At 44.1% G+C, this 22252-nt stretch overlaps 1 protein-coding gene across 6 annotated transcripts in view; it reads right to left on the bottom strand.

Annotated features, from left to right (window-relative positions):
* Nucleotides 1-22252, bottom strand: part of Srgap2 (SLIT-ROBO Rho GTPase activating protein 2) — a 215306-nt gene that overhangs the window by 7301 nt on the left and 185753 nt on the right. For 5 of the 6 annotated variants that reach the window (XM_005079849.4, XM_013120382.3, XM_021232878.2 and 2 more), the window contains 7 exons: nucleotides 19901-19978; nucleotides 19054-19188; nucleotides 16975-17080; nucleotides 10847-11071; nucleotides 7021-7100; nucleotides 4983-5163; nucleotides 2556-2702 (listed from right to left, as the gene is read on the bottom strand). In XM_005079849.4, the coding sequence (XP_005079906.1) occupies nucleotides 2556-2702; nucleotides 4983-5163; nucleotides 7021-7100; nucleotides 10847-11071; nucleotides 16975-17080; nucleotides 19054-19188; nucleotides 19901-19978 (952 nt within the window). Of the gene's footprint in view, nucleotides 1-1464; nucleotides 1787-2555; nucleotides 2703-4982; nucleotides 5164-7020; nucleotides 7101-10846; nucleotides 11072-16974; nucleotides 17081-19053; nucleotides 19189-19900; nucleotides 19979-22252 lie in introns of those variants that run through there. The other variant, XM_005079850.4, reaches the window with a different exon arrangement.

Below are 22252 nucleotides of genomic sequence, written 5' to 3'. Positions count from 1 at the left end.
TCTGGTAGGATGTGGCCCAGCAGCCTCTCTATGAATGTGACTGCTAGGCAGGTCTACCCTTGTAAGGCAGCCATTCTCAACCAGAAAAAGGATGCTCTTTAGTCTAGGAAGACCCTGCTGAAATGAGGGTCTTCCTCATTTGTCAAGTTTTCCCTGACACCAGTACCTCCAAGTACAGACCAAGAGATTCCTCCCTCCAGGTCCTTCAGTGCCTCCATACGGCCGCTTTTCAGTTACCTTCCATATGGTCTTGTGCCTTGCCAGACTGAGAGCTCTGAACAGCTAGCATTGGTGCTTGGCACAAAGCAGATGGTTAATATAGGATGTGGAATTAAATCAAAACGCCACACCCAAGAACTCTGCTGATTTCCGTTTTCCACTCAAGGATGGCTGACTCACACATCAGAACTGCTGAGAAGACAGACTTAGGGGACTGTGGTAGTGTCATCCCAGGCTCTATTTGGGGCATAAAGACAAGGAAGACAGAGATGCTGATTACAAGGAGCTCAGCCTGGAGGAGGAACCAGGCGTAGCACCGAGTACCAACAACTCAAGCTATTCTGGAATGCAGAATGAGGGCACTCTTTTCAGCCCAAGGAACTCAGGGTGTAAGGAAGGCTTACCAAGATAGGTAAGGCTTGGGGGCTGAGTAGCAGGTAATCAGATGAGAGGGCTCAGGAGGACAGAGTTCTCCAAGGCAATCAGCAAACTCAAGTTTCATGGGAGCACTGTTCTGGAGGCAGGTGGGCAGACTCAGTTCTAAGAGCCAGGCATATTGGGGCTGTCACGCATGCACTGATTGGCTGGTGCCTGGGAAAGCTTGAGTAGACCATGTTGACATGGTTTGGTTATGGTCTGTCCCCAGGAAACTCATCCTAAGAATCTTACTGCTACCAAGCCAGGAGTTCAAGGGAACAACCCTGACTTTCTATCAGATTTTTATCTTTTGACTATTCCAGCTTTTGTTCTCTGTAATTCCTTTGTATAAATGGTATCAAATATATGTTGACTTAAAATTTAATACCCGGGATGAAGCTGCAGCTCGGAAGTAGAGTGCTCCATTTGTATATGTGACTTGCTGAGTTCTACCCCCAACGCCATAAAAACAAAAACAGAAGTGCCTAAATAAATATCTAGCTTCCCCTCCACTATCCAGTCTTAGTTTCTGGCTTAATAAGCTCATGGCCTTGTGATTGCAGACTCATAATTAACACAGGCTTGTAAACAATGAAAAAAAATGTGATTAGCTGACAGCTACTGTTTATTAGCTTGCCCTCCTAGCAGACTGGAGTGAAGTATAAAATCCTCAACTTGTTTACTGGTCTGAATTAGACTATGACTATACTGAGTAAGTGAGTGGACTAAACTAGATGAACTTGAGTGTGAAAGAGATAGGGAAGATCCATGTCCCCCAACCCCCTCTATTGTCTGGTTGGAAAGAAGCCAAGAGATCTGGCAACCTCATGCAGTTTAAAAACAATAAGCATCTTTTATTCTCCTTCCAGTCTCAGTGTCCAGAGGCTATGGTTAACAGGGTTTCAAAGTGCAAATCATTTCACCCCTCCGAAGTCGGAAGGAATACAAACTGTACGTCATCTCCAATCCATGTTCACCAGGAGAGCCCCGGGGCTTGTCATCCTCCTGGCACTGGGCCACAGGTCAGGGTCTGGCAGAAAGAGGTCTGTAGGACTTGGTGTCTGGCCCCTTGAGATGAGATTAGTTCTCCGATAGCCTGAGTGCCTCTTGGGGAGGCAGCAGCTCATGGGCGGGCGAACGAGGAATCCCTCTAGATAGCCAGCAGGTGTGGATGGAGTTAGAACCTCAGAATACTGCTAATGGCCACAATGAAAGCTGGGGTGAGAGTAAGCCTGCTGGACAGGAGTGGGCATCTGCAAGGGGACTGCTAGGGAAGGGTAATACACAGTGCTAAAGCAACAAGAAAGAATGAAAAGTGATCTCTGCTAGTGTGAAAGGGAGCGAAGGGTCACAGGATGGTTTAGAAGCTCAAGACAAAGCTTCCCTTGGGCTCAGTGCTCTTCTCTTTTCCATGGCCATGAATGTAGGGTAGGGAGAACCAGACACATGACATCTAAGGAAGCCCACCTAGTGGACAGGAGCCTGGTGGGAAGACATATGAAACTCTGCAATCTTCAGACAGACAAGGGTCAAAGAAGCTATCAAATACTATTGGAGTAAGAAGTGGAAAAGTGAAGGCACTGATGAGAAATAGCACAAAACCAAGTTGCATACGGTGACCAAAGCTTTGATGAAGGCTTGGCTAAGACTGTCAGGAAGTCTGGGCAGACAGACACTGTGGAACACACAGAGCACCACAGGATGAGAACAGACAGTTGGAGGCTAGGGCCTGCCCTCAGACCCATGCAAGCCTCCTCAGCCCTGCCATCCACCTTGTAGCAGCAAATGACACACGGAGATTGTTAGGCTGGGGGAGCCGGGAGCCCTGCGTACAGCACAGGAGCGGGGTGGGGTTAGGCGGGGGTGAGGCGGAGGGAGATAGTCATTTAGGGGAGCAGAAAATGAAAAGCAGAGCTTACTTGTTGATGTTTGCAAGATAAATATCAGCTACATGACCCCCACTGGGACAGCTGGCCCCCGTTCTGGCTGTCACCTTTTCTTCAGGTGGCTCAGACATGACCTCAATCTCAGACTTGGGGCTGGACCGCTCCACGACACCGTCCTCGCTGGGGCAGAAGGGACAGGCAGGCAGAGAGAAGAGAAAACAATATAAGAAGCAGTGTTAAATCAGCAAGATGGCCCGCCTGAACACACACACAACCCCACACAGCTTGAAGGAAGCAGCAGCCACTGGTGGGGCTAATTTTGCGAACAGAGGCAAGGAAATATGAGGGCCTCTGGAGGGTCATGTAAATAAGGATAAGTAATTCACTGAGTTCTATTTGATCCTTAGCTCCTCAGGAAAGCTTGGCTAGGGGTCACCTGAATTCAAGGCATCTGCCTTTGACCCCAGTGATGCTCACGGGGTAGCTGTGATGGGACCACCTCCTGGAGAAGGGGTTAGAAGTCCAGGCTGTGGTTCAGCTGCAGTCCTGAGCACTGCCGGTAAGGAGAGGGAGCTCTATAGTGGCCCTGGAGGGAGGTGCTAGTGTTGAGGCGGGGAGTGGACACATGGCCACTGTCGTAGCACATCTAGCCCCCTCGGAGCGTCCAAGATGATCCCATGTCTCTCCACTGCTCTCTTGGCCCCTCTGGTTACTGATGGCAAAGAAAGCCCCTCTCCCCCCCACAATTCATCTTCTCTCAATCCTGTAGTGGAGTCATAATGCTAAATTTGGGAGGGTCCTGTCCACGAACAGATTCCCACCTGTGTGATGTTATCAACACAGGGAGGATTTTCCCCAAAGGAGCCCAGGAGAGGCTGGGAGGGTGCAGACTCATTCAGGATATCAACCTTTAAAAAACTAATAGTAAGGGAAGAACTACAAACAGTGACAATGCTGTATCCTAGAGAAGTGTGTGAGGGCAGAGCTAGGGCAAAGGGTCAGTGAGGCGGGTTTGGGTGGAGCACTAGGTTCATTACTTCCTGCCCAGGAGACATTGCTTCAGAAGGAGGGAACAAACAAACGGCCTATCCTATGAGCTCTCTAGAGCCAACTCTGGTTTCCCTTGTTCTCTGACATCCTTTTCCCTCCTTGCCCTACTTTTCTTCTTTTATAAAGCTTCCTAAACCAGATTTCTCCTACTATGTAACATGTCAATTTTCATTTGCAGGTGGAAAATACTATGAATGGCTCATGTCTGTAACCTTAGCACAGGGGAGGCTAAGGCAGGAGGACTGCTGTGAGTTACATACAGTGAGTTCAAGGCAGCCTAAGTCACAGAGTGAGACTGTATTGGTTAGTCTTATGTCAACTTGACATAAGCTAGAGTAATCTGGAAGGAGGAAACCTCAACGGAGACAATGAATTCATAAGATCCTTACTGGAGGGCATTTTCTTAATTAGTGACTGATGGATGGGGCCCCAGCTCATTGTGGGTGGTGCTATCCCTGAGATGTTTGTCTCGTATTCTATAAAAAAAGGCTGAACAAGCCATGAGGAGCAAGCCAGTAAACAGCACTTCTCACGGCCTCTACATCAGCTCCTGCCTCCAGGTTCCAACCCTGTTTGAGTTCCTGTCTTGACTTCTTTTTTTTTCCTTTTCGAGACAGGGTTTCTCTGTATAGTTTTGGAGGCTGTCCTGGAACTCGCTCTGTAGATCAGGCTGGCCTTAAACTCACAGAGATCCGCCTCTGCCTCTGCCTCCAAGTGCTGGGATTAAAGGCATGCACCACAACCACTTGGCTATGACTTCTTTAGTGAAAGAAGTGTAAGCCAAATAAACCCCCATTTCCCAAGCTGCTTTGGTCACAGTGTTTAATCACAGCAATAATAACCGTAACTAAGACAGAGACCCTATTTCAAAAGACAAAAGTGCACCTACAGAAGACAGAGAAGGCTGGGCAATGGTGGCATACGCCTTTAATTCCATCACTCAGGTGGCAGATGCAGGTGGATCTCCTTGAGTTTGAGGCCAGCCTGGTCTACAGAGCGAGTTCCAGGACAGCTGGCTCTATACAGAGAAACCCTGCTTCAAAAAAACTAAAAACTAAAAGCCAAAACGAAACCAAAACAAAAAAGCCAAACCAAAACAGAGCAGCAAAAATGTTTTCTCACCCTGATCTTTTCAGAAAGGAAATAGGTATGGTCAAATTAAAAAGTCTACATTATCACTCATTAGGCGTAAATATAAATGCTGGCTGGCACATTTCTAAAACAAATGGATTAGGTGGTGACTTACAGGGAGAAGAGAAGGTGGGAAGGCTAAGTTGCAGGGGTAGGTGTTCTCCATGGAGTGTTAATCCTTAGGGAATCAGTCTCTCTCATGCTCTGACTGTTCCAATTGAAGTCTCACTCCCACAGTGCAGCAGAGACCACCCGCAAAGATGCCAAGATCCCACTTACGTGTCCTGGACTACAATGTACTGGTGGGGGATGAGTCCGTCTATGCCATTGTGTCGGCCTTCCCACCAGTCATCAGAAGCTCGCTGGTAAAGCAGCAGGGATGCCCCCTTCTTGAAAGACAGCTCCCTGGCTGTCCTGCCTACGTAGTCAAACTTGGCGATGGCCTCAATGGGCTCACATTCTGGGAAAGGCAGAGAAGAATGAAACACATGTGTCTGAGATCTACAGACTCAGGAAACTGGATGAGAAGCTTGGACTTAGAGTGGTGGGAGGGTAACTCAGTGCAAATCATAAGCCCCCCAGGATCTATAAAGATCTAACAGCCTGGCACTGTCTCTCCTCTACCTGGGCTAAGGCATGGAGCACCGCTTCCCTGATAACCTGTGTTGACTCCACAGCTCTTTGTGCTGATTCCATCTATTGTCCAATGTGCCGTTCTGCATTCTTCGTTTCTCTTGGGCAGTGCTATGAATTGAGCTCAGGACTTCATACATGGATGTTCAAAGGCAAGGCTCTATTGCTGAATTCTACATCCAGCCCATCCTACTGAGCATTATTTCTTTTCTGATCATAAAGGAAATCTTCAGCCATCAAACACTTGAATCAACATATTTTAAGCAATTTGTTTGTGTTATTCATTTGTTCCAGAAGAATGTAAAATATAGAAAGTGGTTTATAACAAATATATGGATATGCATATGAAAATAATGTGAAAAGTTAAAAGGGGCTTGTAAGTGCAATATGTTTTTACTTCTGTGTGGGCTTTTCTTTCCTTATCTATAAAATGAGATGGTAGGAATAGTGCTCTTTTTCATGAAGTTTTTATGAGGAGTCAATTACAATCTGTGAAAACCTTAGAATAGAGCCCAGCACTGTGATATATGTACACTTAGTCATTGCTGTCATCACTTATCTGTTCTAGGCTGCTGGAGAGACTGGATAGTAAGTAGAAGGCTGTCCAAGACATGGAACCATTAGATCACAGATACCACTGCAGGGAGGAAGGCTGATTAAAAAGAAGCCCACGCCCACAAAGCTATGGGTGGAAAGTCTGCTCCTAAACGGGCCGGCTGAAGATTCCACTGCAGAGCCCCTGCCTTAGGAGTCCAGTCTCAGTTCTCAACAGCCTCAGGCACAGCACTGCTTGCTCTTGCTCTCTCAGCTGCCCCTCTGTTTCACTAGAGAGCGAGCCTCTAACAGTATGAGAACAAGGCAGCTCTGCATATTGAATTCTCTAGGAATGCCCACTTCTCTCGTAAAGATCATACCGTTCCTTCCAATACCAGGATCTAAACAAGAAGTCCTATCTCCCGCTTCAGAAGCTGTCTCCAGATTGCAGGATTTTTAGCAAGGCATTGGGAGGGGGCAGGCAAATCTCCGAAGAGTGCCATTTCATTCTTCTGCCCGTAAAATTCCAAGGCCCCTTGTCAACCGCTGAGACTTCCAGAGACCAAGTGATCCAGAAATGGAGGTATGGAATGGTTGAACGCAGGGAGAATGTGCTGGCTGGGACGGACTCTAATAAATCATGGGCACTCTAGAGGGGTTCGAGGATGACAGCTGAGCATTCCACCCCTGGATGCACACTCACAGGCTGTTCAGCACACAAATCTGTACTGTGGAAGGGTCAATTTTTCCAGTTGGCAGGCATGCAAGCGTGTGGTTTCTGTGTCCTCATTCCCACTCTCCTCACTTGGCTTCTGTTGAGTTCTTGGCACCTAGCATTTCTATTCCCCAGGCTTGATGTTTTTAAATGAGCTTTCCTTTGCTTTGGTTTCCAGTAACCTGGCAGCAGTAGGGGCTTGTATCTACTGGCTTCAGGCTAGATAGGGAGCTAAGAGGTGGGGCAGGGAAGCGGACGGACTACAAAAGGTCTAGTTATTCACCTCTGGTTTAATCTCTTATGTAAGAATGTCCCTCTAAGGAAAGGAGAGATAAGAAACTCCTTTTCAATCCCTAGGGCCCTCTGGACAGCGGAGTTCACGAATGCACAACACATACGCGAGCAATTCTGCTTTATGAACAGCCCGTAGCATACCGTCATCACTGGTGTGGTGCTCTGCTGTCACATCCTGGGTGCAGTCTTCAGCAGAGGTAGTCTCTCCTTGAGTGCTGTCACTGCAACAGAACAGTAATAACTGGGACATCAGTATGTGCTCCTAAAGTTTTCTTCTTCCCTTTGACACATCTTCCTTGGAAAAGAGGCATCATATCAACTGTGGGCTTGCTACTCTAGAAGTACACAGCCATCAACAGCTAAGAATAAGGGATCTCTGGAGGCTCTGCTCCCCAAACCACTCAGGATTTAAAATGCCTTGAGAGAAAGGCAAGGCCTTTAAGTTACAGATAAACTCTTTGGAAAACACAGAACAACTCAATTACTCTAGTCGGCTCTTTTCATGAATTCATTCCTGGTTCTTAAGGGAGGAGCAGGCAGAAGGGAAGCCCTTTTGTACCAAGAACAAGCAGACCTGAAAATGGGCTCGAATGTTCGATAATTGTTTTGTTGTTATTGTTTTTTAATAGACAGTTGTGTGAGAAGTCAGTGGTGTAATTTAGTGAAGGCTTTGGCATGAGGACACTCAGCACTACCTCCTTTCCAGCCCCCTTTTACACTTGATGCCCCTAGGGTGCTGTGTGACTCATTAGCCTATGCACTGATGAGAAAGCAGGAAGTGAGTAGAGGCTGAATAGAAACCAAGAGCAAAGGTAAAGGGATCTGCTGTAGGTCAGATTTTACTAGAGGCCTGAGGATGAAAGCTCAGTCAAGTCCTTAAAAATTTTATCTTCTCTTAACTCATCCAAAGGAGAGACTTGAGAATGGCTACACGTTACTAAGGAAGTATTTCTTCTATTATCTTCTGGCTCAGGGAGGAGATGGACGTTTTTGAAGAGCAGAAAAAACCCTCTTACCCTGTCTGAAGTTTGCTCCTGTCAACAGGCACCAACAAGCCAACCCTTTCAGGCAGGTCTATGAGCATCAATGCCACCTGCCTTGGAACCTCTCCCTGCCTAGGACACAGCCTTTCCTTCTAGGAAGCTCCGTAGAGACCAGGTAAAGCTGGGCCTAGGAGGGCTCCTGAGCTTCAGAGAATACTCTGGTAGAACATCAATAGAATTCTTTGTAAAAAAAAAAAAAAGTGGCTACAATTCCTTACTGTGTCTGGGTCTAAAAACCAGCCCATGAGTTTGGGGGCATTCTGGAAATGCATCCATGGTGCATAGTACAAAGGTTACCCTCTCCCCAGTGTTAAAAGTTCATTCCTGTGCATCTACAAAAGCATCAGGGCACCAGTTCTCATACTGCTGGGAGCCCTGAAGGGCTTGCTAAAAATCATATATTATCCCACCTTGAGTTTTTCTGAGCCACAAGTTCTGTCTTGTGTTGAAGAGTCTACATTTCATTCTGGTCCCATAGGATCTGGTGCTTTTCACTTTGAAATCTGCACCATGGTAAAAGAATATCTTTTGAGGTTCCATGTGGTCCTAGAGTCCCATGTTTTTTCCCTCCTACGCCTTTAGCCCTGACAACATGCCTAACCCTATCAACACCTGAGGTCCAAGGTTACAGCAGCAGACCCAGGCAACCAGAACTCAGTTTGGAGACTAGTAGGCAGTCAGAGTGTATTTTCCTACATCTGTGGAGAGCAGTCTGGTGCCTCTTCTCCCTGACAGTTCTGATCTCCTGGCCATTCTCCTGGATTTGGAGTGCCTTAGTTCTGTTGTAATTTAAAAAGGTGGCTTGAGAGAAAAAGACACCATGCAACAGAGCTCACATAGAGGGGTTTTTTATTAGGGGAGAGGGAATGGGAAAGGGGGGAGGAAAGGAGGTGGACTAGCATCTGGGGACAGGAACAGCAGAGGAGAAAAGAAAGGCAGACAGAGAGGGAAGAGAGAGAGAAAAAAAACAGACAGAAAGAGAAGGAAAGGCGGGAGGTGGGCAGGGCCCTTTAAAAGGGAACACAGTGAATGTGCACAGGAGGTGCTGGTAGTGGCTGCAGCTGAGGGTGTATCCTGTCAGAATCCCAAGGGCAGGTCAATACAGATGCCTGAATACTAACATGTTCACTGTGATAGTATCTCTTCCTAAACAAGAGAGGTCAGGAGCAAGGTCACTGATAACTGCTCCTTGGTGACTCTTGCCCAAGGCCTGGGACAGTGCCACAAATGTTCACTGATTACCGGTGCAGTGTTTCCAAATGTAAGCATCACATACACAACACACGGGGTAAGGGCTGAGGAAAACACCTGGGAGAAAACTAGAAGAAAGAGCTTTCATGGGACTTGGGATCAGGGAGGTGGGAGTTGGGAGCACTATGCCCCTTTAATGGTCCAGAACCTGCAGGGATTTGATTTTTAAGAAGTGAAGGTCAACTTTACAGGAAAAGGCAAGAACCGAAGGACTATTCCACAGCTCTTAACTACTCATGCAAAGGGGAGTAATGTGCAAGAGAAAAATCCTTGGAGCTCACCTAATGGGCCAACAGCCCCAGTCACCATGAACCACTGTCAGTGACAGGAATCTTTTTTTTTTTTTTTGGTTTTTTTTTTCGAGACAGGGTTTCTCTGTATTGTTTTGGAGGCTATCGGTCCAGCCCAGCCTCGAACTCACAGAGATCCGCCTGCCTCTGCCTCCCGAGTGCTGGGATTAAAGGCGTGCGCCACCACCGCCCGGCAGGAATCTTTATTTCTAAGCTAGCCACCTGATGTACCTGCTCAGATGCAGACCTAGGGTCAGAAGTCCAGGAGAGAGTGGCTCCAAGGATGCCACCGCCATAGGAAGTTCTCAGAGGCACAAATGCTATTCTATTCATTCCTTGAGCAGCAGTTCTGAAGGGGTCATGGAGAATCGTAGACCAACTGGCTGCTAATTAAGCAAGCATATGCCTTGTCCTCTCCAACTGTGGTTGGTAGCAATGGGGCTGGAAGCACTGGTTTTAGATGGTAAATATTTGATTTGGGCTGGCTTATGCCTTCAGCTTCTGTTGGAAAACCATTTAGGAAAGAAAGGAGGAGGTATGGAACCCCAGGTTTTAAGAGAAAGGCTGTTGCCTTTGTATTTAGTGAAAAATGGCACTGTAAAGTGTTATTACAGTATCTGTGTAGGGTACTGGATGGAGCCTTATCCTAGACAATAGGTGATCAGGGTTGATGCCCCAATTACTAGGGTGGGCTGAAACATGGCACTCTCTGGGTTATAAGGAATTTATCTGTAAAAGGGAAGTAGTATTTCTTTCTTTCTTTATTTTTTTTTTGGAAATGATTCATTCATCTAACAGAGGTAGTTAACAGAAATATACTCAGAGGTTCCTTTTAGAATTCTGTGCTCAGGCTATGTCATGAAAAAACATGTATACATGATCTCATACTTTCTCAGGGGGCGTGGAACTGTGCCTACCCTACCCCAAATAAGTTTACACCTTTCTCTTGTCACAAATTTCTGAAATCATTCTAGTGTGTCATCTTACAAACTCAGGAGATTTTGCCTCCCACACAGACTCTTCCTCCTCAGAAAAGAATTCCCTGGTGCCCAGCTCTGTTTCCATTGCAATACAGTTTGGGCACTGTTGCCTGATGAACATCAGGTCTAAACACTACTTTGTAAAAGCTCCTTTCCTTTATGTTGTCATTATCTTCCAGGATGGTCCCTAGTTATACAGCACTCATAAAACATGGGAGGCGGTGACGTAACACTTATTCTTTAGGTGGGTGTGAGATGGGAGAATGGCCAGAGCCTGCCACCTGCAGAACCTGGAGTGGAGTGGGAGAGCCTGGCTATTTCTCTTTGTGCTTTGCTTGACCATCTGGCTCTATACCAGTTATTATCAGGCACTCCTTCCCTTCCTCCCCTCCCTGGCCCCTACCAGTAATCCTCCATGCTTCCTCCTCTGCTGTAGATGGGGCCCTCCAGCTCCCTGGGACTTGGGAAGATGTTCTCATGTTGGATGATGATGGTTTTAATCAGCTCATTCACGTGGGCTTGACAGGACACCTGGTCGTGGCCCTCTGGCACTGACATCAGTGAGGGCCCGAAGCAGATGGCAAGGTTGTAGGGGTCCATCATGTTCTCTTCACTGAACTGTGATAAGCTGGAGGAAAAGGGAAAGGGGAGATTGGAAAGCTCTCACATGAATGCCCAGAAAACACATACACAAGAGACATTGCCAGAAGGAAAGTCGAAAGTCCATAAACTGCCACCTGCCTTTCTGGGCATCAGAGGCCTTCTGGACAGTCAGGGGGGAGAAGAGAGAGTAACTACTGATGGTTATTCAGGAGCCAAGGAAAGGGAAGATGTAAGACCTGCTTGCAGATCTAACCCCTTTTCTCAAGTTCCCCAATCAAATCCTTGTGAGTCTCATTTTTACCGTTACCCTTGACCTTATGCATCAGAGACACCCTGCTCTGAGAAGATACCATATAACACTTTGCAGAACTGGAGATGGCTCCCACAGACAAGCAAATGTGGACCTCAGCTCTCTCTGAGAAACAGTTACAGGACACAAGAACTGTACATAATGTGCTTTTATGCATGTATACAAAAGAATCAAATTCTTGGGCATTTTCTATTCCAGATTCTATACTTACTAGGACTACAGTCAGCTGATTAACTTTTTTTATTCCACCAGGACAGTGAATTCTTTTTGGAACAGCTGATGCAATTGTTTAACACTTTCATAATATCCCCTTGTATTATTACATTCAGAAATTAATTATGCATTCTGTTTATATTCTGCTTGGAGTTCTCTTGGATGTAGGCTAATTCTTACTGTTTATTTATTTAGAGATTCTTCTCATTCTCAGTCAGCATCTGCTCCAGTCACACCCCAACCTTGGCCAAGGACCCAAGCACTCATCACTATGCTTGATGAGTCCCTATGGGTCCATGCCTGTGATGGTTTGAATAAGAATGGTCCATAGCCTCAGATATTTGACTGTTTAGTCATCAGGGAGTGGCACTACTTGGGAGGGATTAGGAGGTGTAGCCTTGTTGGAGAAGGTGTGGCCTTGTTGGAGGAAGTATGTCACTGGGCATGGGCTTTTAGGTTTCAAAAGCCCAAGCCAGCCCAGTGTCTCTCTCTCTCCCTGTTGCCTGTGGATGTAGAACTCTTAGCTACCTCTACCATGTCTACCTGCATGCCACCACTTTTCCCATCATAATGATGACAGTGGACTAAACCTCTGAAATTGCAAGCCCTAATTAAATGCTTTCCTTTATAAGAGTTGCCATGGCCAAACATTGACTAAGAGACTGCCTGTCCTAGTACAGAAGGCTAGGCTGACTTTGGGCACATCCTCTACAAAGCTTGAAGGGCTATCAGCAGTAGCTTCTCAGATTCTGATAGAATCTGAAAAGAAACTAGAGCTTCTGGATACCACTGACATTATGGATTGGGTGAAGTTTATTTCTAATGTGTCCCATATCCACACCCTAACAAATGGCTTTCTCCTCTACTAGAGAACCTGACACATACCTTGTGAGCCTTCTATAATTACTGTAGGACATCAGAAATTGTATGACATGGTGTGAACAAATGCCATGGAAATTAGCAGCCGAGAAGCACTATTCCACAATACCAAAACTAAATGTAGCAGAGGCCAGTAGGGAAGGGTATCTCCTCAGCGGCTAGATGGCTTCTCAGAAGATGATTTGTTTTTGTTTAAGGCAGGGATTCATTATGTAGCCCAGTCTGGCCTCAAACTCACTGTCTTCTTGCCTCAGCGTTCCAAATGCTGGTATCACAGTCCTATACCACCATATTCAGCTCATAGGAATTACTAAAGATTTAATTTTAAAATCCTTCTCTGGACCCAGGGTTAAAAGAAAACAGAGGTTTAGAAAAGACTGGGGGAATATATAAGTCTGCTTTCATCATCATATTAAAACTGGAGAGAATATTACTTTGATAACCTCAGAAGAAATGACCCACATAAGGTATTACAGGCTAATGATGGGTAGCTAGCCAGGTCCTGGTATCTTAGTGACAGAAAACTCAGTAAAGCCTTGTTTCTTTAATGTGATCTGATAGTGTTTTAGTAACAAGAAACCAGAGTTAAAGAGAAGCACTCTATTCCCAAGAAATCTGGGTGAAAGACTGTCCTATTCATAGGAGGCTACAGTGACAAGGACCTGGAAGAGGACATGTCTTGGTGAACTGTAGTCTTATGAATCTATGTACATTTTCTGATTCCCATTAAAAACCAAACCAAATCAAAACAGAACCAAAAAAAGATCAAGAACCTTGTGATCCCTTATCTTGGCTGTCAACCTGACTTGCCTGGGAAGAAGGAACCTCAACTGAAGAACTGCTCCCATCAGTCTGACCTGTTAGTATCTGTGGAATTTTCCTGATTGCTATTGATGCAGTGGGGCTCAGCCCACTGTACCATAGGTAGGTAAGCCTGGACTGTGTAAAGAAATGTAGCTGTACATGGGAACAAGTCAGTAACTACCATTCTTCCATGGTTTCTACTTCAAACTCCTGCTCTAGATGTTTGTATACACACACACACACACACATACACACACACACAGGTAATTGAGAATCTGTTGCATACCAGTCAAAAAGGCTGTTATCAAGAAGATAACTGACAATAAATGCTGGTGAAGATGTTGGGAAAGAAGAACCCTTACAGAAGACGTAGAAATGCAAACTGGTGCAGCCACTATGGAAATCAGAATGCAGATAGCACAGATACTAAATAGAACTAACACATGACTCAGCTAAAACACTCTAGAGTATATTCCTAAAGTATTCTAAGTCAGCATACCACAGATATAGTTGCATTTCCATGTTTACTGTTATACTATGCATAGTAGCCAAGCTATGTAACTAGTCTAGCAATAAGTCTACCAACAGGTGAATGGATAAACAAAATGTGGTACTTATAAATATGGCATTTTATCGAACTCTTAAATTTTTGGTTGTGGGCCTAGCCGTTAAAGGCTAAGCCATCTCTCCAGTCCAAACATGGTATTTTATTCTGGTACAAAAAAGAATGGAATTAGCCGGGCATTGGTGGCTCATGCCTTTAATCCAGCACTCGGGAGGCAGAGGCAAGCGAATGTTTGTGAGTTCCAGGCTAGCCTGATCTACAGAGCAAGTTCCAGGAAAACCTCCAAAGCAATACAGAAAAACCCTGTCTTAAAAAACCAAAAAACAGCCGGGCGTTGGTGGCGCACACCTTTAATCCCAGCACTTGGGAGGCAGAGGCAGGTGGATCTCTGTGAGTTCGAGGCCAGCCTGGTCTACCAAGCGAGTTCCAGGACAGCCTCCAAGACAATACAGAGAAACCCTGTCTCGAAAAACCAAAAAAAAAAAAAAAAAAAAAAAAAAACCAACAACAAAAAAACCCAAAAAACAAACAAAAAAACAACAACAAAAAAGAAGGAATGGAATTATAGTACTGGCAGGAAAACAGGATCAAAGATCATTGCACAAAGTAAAATAAAGCTGACTTACAAACATAAATATCATACTTTTTTTCATACGTGGAGTGTGTGTGTGTGTGTGTGTGTGTGTGTGTGTGTAGGATGTGAAACAGAAAAGGGACTAGTAGAGAAGAGAAGGCCTAAAGGGAGGGGAAGGGAAAAAAGGAAGGGTAATGAAATATCTGTAACTGGAAAGCAGAAGTAGGTACTTTTTGGAAGAGGAAGAGGACTGGCAAAGAGAGCCGGGGGAGGCAATAGGGGGCAAGTAAAGAACAAAGTAAAATGATATGCATGTATGAAAACAATCAGTGAAATCCATCACTTTGTATTCTGAATAAAAATAATAAATAAAAGTATACAATTTGGTGGCATTTAGCATACTCACAATGTTATGTAACCATTACCTTTAAGTTGTACAACATTGTCATCATCCTTGAAAGAAGCCTGGTATTCACTAACCAGCTATTTTCCAACCCTCTTTTCAGTCCTTGACAACTGGGAATCTGCTTTCTATTTCTATGGACTTGCCTGTTCTGGAGATTTCATACAAATGGAATGGAATCTTACCATATTTAGGATTTTTTTCTTTGTGTTTGTGTGTGTGTATGTGTGTGTGTGTGTATCTGGTTTATTACTCAACACAGTGTTATCAAGGTTCATCCGCATGGTAGTGCCAATATTTCATTCATTTTTATGGCTAAACAATATCCTACTGTATGAATAAGGCACATTTTTGTGAGCTTAGAGGCAGAACTTCCCCAAGCTGTGCATTCAGATGAGATCCATTGCCCTAACTCAATATCATCTTCACAACAAGTGAGACTCTGGATTAGAGCCTGCTAAGATGCATCTGAAGTGCCAGCCTATAGATGCTTTAGTTTGATTCCTTGAGATTCAGTATGTGTACAAGCCAAGAACAAACTTGAGCGAGGATAAAGAGTGGATCCCCAAAGTGAGGGTCCAGATAAAGTCTCCACGAGGAACCACCTGTCAACTCCTGATGCAACTGTTGGCAGCTGCACACTTATCAGTTGTCATCTTCCCATGGAGACTTTACAAACCATGTCTTGCACGTTACTCTTTTCAGAAACACTGTGATTATAAATGTGTCACCTTTCCTATATAATTTTTAAAATTACATGCACACAACAATATTTTTAAAATTATACACACACAAACAGATTAATAATTGGAATTAGTACCATTTCCATGCTTTTTTTCTAATAATGGCCATTGTCTCTTATACTGTATCATGCTTACTCTATTGTCTCTCTCCTCTGAAAGTCCAGAAAAGACAACAGCTAATTTATGTCTTTCCTGTTTCTACCAGCTGGTCTATCTGGCTGCCTCTGTCATGTTCCTAGTTCATGGGTTCAGGGTAGGTACAGTTAATGTGAACAGGCCGTGACTCGGGCCCTAAGGGGACTGACTAACAGAGTAGCGAGAAGTGTTTCCAGGCTGTGAATGAGTACACTAATGAGTTATGTGGAGTTCATCTCAAGGGCAGATGGGGGACTGAGTTAGGACTCTGTCAGACTCAACTTTGAGGAAGATGCAGACAACAGAGTCAGGATTCTCTATGGTTTTGCACTGGGATTGTGATGATGTGAGCTTCCCAATAAGGTTTTAGGCAGGGGACACTAATCCCAGATATAATCCCATGATTGGCCGGGCCAATCATGAATGTCTAACCAGGATGAGGCTTGTGAAATGGACTCTAAATTTGTAGTGATTTTAAACAAAACCAATGTATGACAACTTTATACTCACAAGGTATATGCTAAAACTAAAACATTTTGGTCCTTTGACTTATCTTTGGTTTCCCTGTTTTGATGGATCCAGGAATTCATAGAACTATTTCTTGGGTATATGGAAACCTAGAACCAGAATGATGATAGATGACAACATGGAGAAAGCTGGGGACCATGGGAAGCTATGCCTGTCTCACCAGTGTTCAATGTATATCATAAGCCTGACCCTTTCTGTCGTCTTCTGGTCTACCAACACCTCAGTTAGATCATGTCATGGCCTTGGAGTAGGTGTCTCTTCTCTTTGACCCTCTGCAGTAACTTCTCCAAAAGTAACTGGCAGATTTGAAAATGAACACCATTTTTCTCTTTAAAGGCTTTTAAGTTATTTCCCAAATTCAAACTTATTATTTGCGACCCTCAAGTCTCCAGTGTCCTTATAGGCCCCCTTTCTACCCTTCAGGTTACTGCTTATACCTGATCTTCTCAAACAGGCCTCTGTGGCAAGCATATCTCTAAACCAGCTCTTTTTCATCCTTTGTCCTTAGGACCTCTTAACTCTATCCCCATCTTTACTCTTCTTCTTAGCAACTATTCTACCTGATGTATCTACTATTGTCTGTTTCCTTCCTTGGACCATGATCTAATGATAAAAGGCCTTTCTTTTCCATTTAACACCGCATTTTTAATAGCCCAGCACCGTAGTTGGTGTATGGCAGATGCTCAGTATCTGTTAGGATAGATGGTAAGACATAGATCCACATGAAGGTCCTGGGTAGTCAAAGCCAGGCTTGCCACTGTGAAAGCTACTCACTGATTAAGGAAGGCAAAGAGGTATCTCATGATAATCAGAGTGGGTTTGGGCAGGACCAGAAGGACTTTCCGGATATGCACAGCTCTCTCTTGTAGGTTGTCCATTGCTGAAAGAAGAAAGGCATGTGTTATCCTATAGTATGACTACAATCCTGGAGAGGAACAGTAAGAAATTTCTTTTCATCAGTAGTGTAACTCATAGAGCAAGCAGAGCCAGTCCATGTACAGCCTTGGTATGGTGACAGGAGTGTCATCCTGGATGCTATGTGGGATGAGGGTGCTGCAAGAGACACTGTGCTGGGATTCATACAGCCTGACTGATACAGGACTCAGGCTATATGCTCCATGGGCACAGACTAGTTTGGTATGTTCCCCCTCTAATTTAAACAGTAACAGACACAGAGCTGACCTTAATCCTATCATGACTACTGAATGCTCAGTCTTGAAGGGCCCCACACTTGAGAAGGGACCTTCTTTGACTCCTATACACCACACAGATACCTCTTTCTCCTCTGGAGAAGTCTGGCTTCTACCTCCCTTATCTAAAGTAGATATGAACAGAGCATGACTAGAGAGAGGAGAGATCAGGACCCTGGATAAGTAGTAAAATATGTGATGAAGACCAGAGAAGATTGCTGACTTTTGTGCTATGGTCAGGTTAGTACAGATTTGGCTATCTGCTGTGGCCTCTGTCATCAACAGCCTCTAACTGTGTGTCAAGATGGACTTGATAGCAAATACTAGATGAGGAGTGAGAGTAATAGAACTGGGTGGCTGAGGATTCTGGTGTATCTTGGCAACTCCAGCCCAAGGCAAGAGACTTCACTTAGGTCCAGACTTGGAAAATACATGAGGATATGACCTAAGTAATTCATGTATATTAACTGTCCAACAAACAAAGAGAACTGATATCCCAGATGTCCTGGGCTTTCTCAGAATAACCAACAGAGGAACAAGTAAGTATTTAGACTAAACACTGGGCCAAACTGAAAATTTAGGAGGCATGAATACCTTGTTCAACCTGGAAAAGCCTTTTCTGCATTTATTCTCTTCAGCTAATGGGGTCATCATTCAGGTAGGGTCTATGTAGTGTTATCTTTATGTCAATTTGACATCAGCTAGAGTCATTTGGAAAGAGGGGATCTCAATTAAGAAAATGCCCCATCACATTAGCCTATGGGTAAGCTTGTGTGTTTTATTGATGTGAGAACACCCAGCTCACTGTGGGTGCTATAAGAAAGCAGGCTGGGCAAACCACAAGGAACAAGCCAGTAAGCAGCACTCCTTTATGGCCACTGCAACAGTTCCTGCCTCCAGGTTCCTGCCCTGTTTGAGTTCCTGTCCTGACTTCCCTTAGTGATGGAAGTGTAAGATGAAATAAACCCTTTCCTCCTCAAGTTACTTTTGGTCATTTTTTTTTAAACTCACAGCAACAGAAACCCTAAATAGGATAATCTGCTTCCTGAATAACTTGATACTAACTTAAATTTTCATGGATTGCTTTCCATGGAATCAAGTGATAGGATCCTTCAGTACAATGAATAAACTAAACGTCTAGGAATAACTTTTCAAGCCCTAAAAGGGAACTCTAAAGAAAACAGAGACCTTTCTCTGGGAAAATAGTAAACGGTACTTTCAAGTACACAGAGGGCCTTTTCTTGTTCACTGACACGTGTCAATATGTGTAGCAGCAGGTAAGACATGGCACATACAAAACAGGGAGGGGGCAGGGTCAGTGTTTACTTTTATCTGGTCCTATTAATAGCACAGACATTGTATATAAGCTTTAAGATGGATGAATATAAAAGCATTTTACTAAAAAAAAGATAAACCAGAGATATGAAGGAATTAATGACTGAGATAAACTAGAAAGGAAAAAGCCAGGAGTCTTGACTTAGATTCTATACTATTACTGTTAAATCATTCTTTCTTTCCCCCTACCAGGGATAAAACAGTAGATAAAGAGGTGACACTCACTGGAAGAAATAAAGAAAAACTTTACTGAAAAGCTTATGAGGAAACAAATTGGTGGAAATTTCCAAATGTCTTGCTGCCATTTGTGAGGTACAATGATACTTACTGACACAGGCAATCAAGTCATGGAAGATGTCCTTGGGGAACAGCGGGTGTTCCAGTCCCCGGAAGTAAAGCTTGAGGACACCAGCTATGGAGTCCATGTCATGGTCATTTTGGTCCCCAGCCAGAGGGTCCTCTCCTGAAGATACGTAGCCCCCACCCCAAAAGGAAAGAGAAGTTAGGCAAATCACAGCATCCTCATCTCATTATCGTTCTACCCAGCACGACAGTCACGGTGTGGCAGACTGATCAGGCTAATGAACATTGCTGTGGAAACAAGGAACTGTTTCTCTAACAAGCATCACGAAACTGGGAGGAGACTGGGCCTCTGATGGAGGCCGCTTTCTTTGACGGTCGTATCAGAGGACACCTACTGACAGAACAGTCATCCCAGAATCCCAATGGAAATTTTCATATCAAGTGTAATTAAATTTAATGATAACACCAACCTTAAATTGAAACTATATACATCCATTACAGTGACAGAAATTGCCAAAGCTTGCCCATTACCTTAATAGACCACAAGATGATAAATGGGATACAATGAACAAGCACATTAGCCTTGATATTAACTGCCACCAAGGGTTCTGGATGAGGCTATTAACTGTCTGGATATACAGTAACTACTTGGGTTTTGGCAGATCATCACAGGAATGAGGCAGGATGGGTGGAGCTAAGAAAGAAGGAAGCTGGGACATGCCCTCACATCTCTCTGTATACCTACTGAAAGTACAGAGAAAACAGGCAATCTCTTAGGTTTTTAAGCACAGGGACTCTAGGGGGAAAGGTGGAGCCATCTCCACAGGGCTGAAACATTTGTCTTATCTTACGGCTGTTTAATCCCACCTCACCTCTCTCAAAGGCATTTTTTATGTCATTCACTTCCACTTGTGATCCAGACACTCGGAAAATTCCTTCATGTTGTAGGCCTAGAAACACACAAAATAGAGTGGTCAAAAAGAAAAAAGAAAAAAAAAAGGCAAGTTCATACAGTCATAAGGTCAAGATTAGTAGAATACCCATCTCCATTGGTACCACATATTTAAGTATTTTTGTCTTTTCTGGTTTAGGACAAAGGAGAAACACAGGGCAGTGATGTTGGAAAAGTCTCTGGGAGGATTCCAGGGCATTAGTGTAAGGAAAGCATCTGGCCAAAGACTTAAGGGAAGACATGCTCACACCCTCTGTGACTCCAAGGGATTCCCAGGGGGTTGCCTCTCCTGCCTGCAGTTTCATGTCCGTACCTGTAGAGTGGGGAAGTCTCCTGTTGGTGCTTTCTTGTTGCCCAGAGTTAAGAATGGAGGTGGGTCTTGGCAGGCAAGGCATTAGGCACCATTAGAGAAGTTAGCAGAGAAAGGCTGAGGTTGTTAGGAGTCTTAAGCATTTTAACACTATCTCCATTATTTTAGGGGACAATGCTTTCTGAACTGATGAAAAACAGAGGACATAAAAAACAAAAATGAACAACCAACAGACAACACTGTCAGAGTCTTTGTTCTAGGCACTGGACCCTGACTGCTTGCTACAATTTTCTAAAGAAAACATGTAAAAACTGTATTATGAAGTGTACAAAAAACTCTCTTCTCATGGTTTTGCTGGAGTGGACAGTCATGAAAATAATTCATATATAATGGCTGCCATTGTCATATAAAACATTTGCTTGTCATATAACCTTACAAGGTCAGGGTTAGCAGCAATCCCATCTTCTAGATGAGGAGACTGGTGAATGATGAGCAGCCTTCAGTTGCACAGAACCAGGACCAGAGCTCAAAGGCAGTCTTGTGGCTGCAATCACAGACTCATTTTTTTGGTGGTGGACATGGGGCTATTGGTCTCCAAGTGCAGACGATGGGAGGAAGCCATCTTGGCTTGCTTGTATTTAGACACAGCTTAGAAAGCACCACACATGCAATTGTAATATCACCAGTGACTGGTCCAGCAAGGGGCTTAGCTGATATCCCTAGCTGTATCAGGACTTTCAGTCTTTCTCCAAGTATAGGTCTCCTTTGTCAACCTTTCTCTGTGCTCCTCCAAAAGGCTTGTATAAACCTCAGATTGATTTTAGAAAAACAAACAAAATAGAATAGTGCTATATTTTGCTGGCTGTTTCAGAATTACCTTGAAGTGAGGGAAGCTATATTCTATTAGTTTGATTTTTGAAGCTATACCACATAGGCCAAGACTGAAATTGTAGGAAATCTGACTGGAAGGAAGCAAAGGGAATGTGATTACCTGGCTTTTAATAAGATGTAAGTTGCTTGTCCCTCTACGGTAATCTCTAAAATAGTCCTCATAGTATGGTAAGCAGTATTACAATCCCATCAGTGCCAGTGAGGTAGTAGTACTATGTTAGTTACCAAATGGGATATGAGAGCCAGAAATTGTTGTTTAAACACAGAATGTATCATAAATAGCAAGGCTCTGACAGAAATAGAAACACACCCAAGGACTTATCAGAAACACAGGGCATGAGGAAATGTCATCTTAAACCAGGCTACTTGGTGTGTTTTAGCTGGGGAAGTGCTACACAACTTCTTGAGAGGGTTACCTCAGTGCTTCTGGGTACTTTTGATGACTAAGGAAATGTAGCCTTGGCCTGTGGGACCAGGGAAGAACAAATGAGAAATGAGCTTGTTGGAAATCAGACAACTGGCCTAAAATACTGAGCTCAACTTCAGTCTGGTTTTCAGTTCTTGTAGAGAATTGACTCCCTAGATTAGGACCACTTATTGTTGTGTGAATATGCAAGAATGTGTGTGTTCAGGTACATGTGCCATGGTACATGTGTGTAGGTCCACGTTCTGAGAGGGTTAACTGACATCATCCGCTCGAAAGGCAAGTACTTTCACCTACTGAAATATCTTACTGGCCCACCAGACAGAATCTTTAGAGTACCTGATGTGATAATTCTGAGAGGAGAAACAACAAAATTTCCACAAAGGAGAAACCAGGTGGTTTTTCCATAATCTTTACTTTTCGTTTCTTAGCACATACTAACATAAAAGCATAAAAACCCATTGGATTTGGGTAAATTATTTGGATATGACATAGAACCTGCTGGACTCAGCTGTTGTTAAGAGTTGCTCTCTTGGATAATTCTTGAATGGACTGCTGCAACAACCACCTCACATTTTTTTTTTCTTGAAAATGGTAAATTAAAAAAAAATTCCCTGAATAGTTAATTTTAGTGGTTCCTCAGATTC

The sequence above is a fragment of the Mesocricetus auratus genome, unplaced genomic scaffold (genome assembly GCF_017639785.1).
Source record: "Mesocricetus auratus isolate SY011 unplaced genomic scaffold, BCM_Maur_2.0 Super-Scaffold_100676, whole genome shotgun sequence".
In the NCBI taxonomy this organism is placed as follows: Eukaryota; Metazoa; Chordata; class Mammalia; order Rodentia; family Cricetidae; genus Mesocricetus; species Mesocricetus auratus.
The sequence above is the reverse complement of the archived record's forward strand: the minus strand, read 5'-3'. Positions and strand labels throughout refer to the sequence as shown.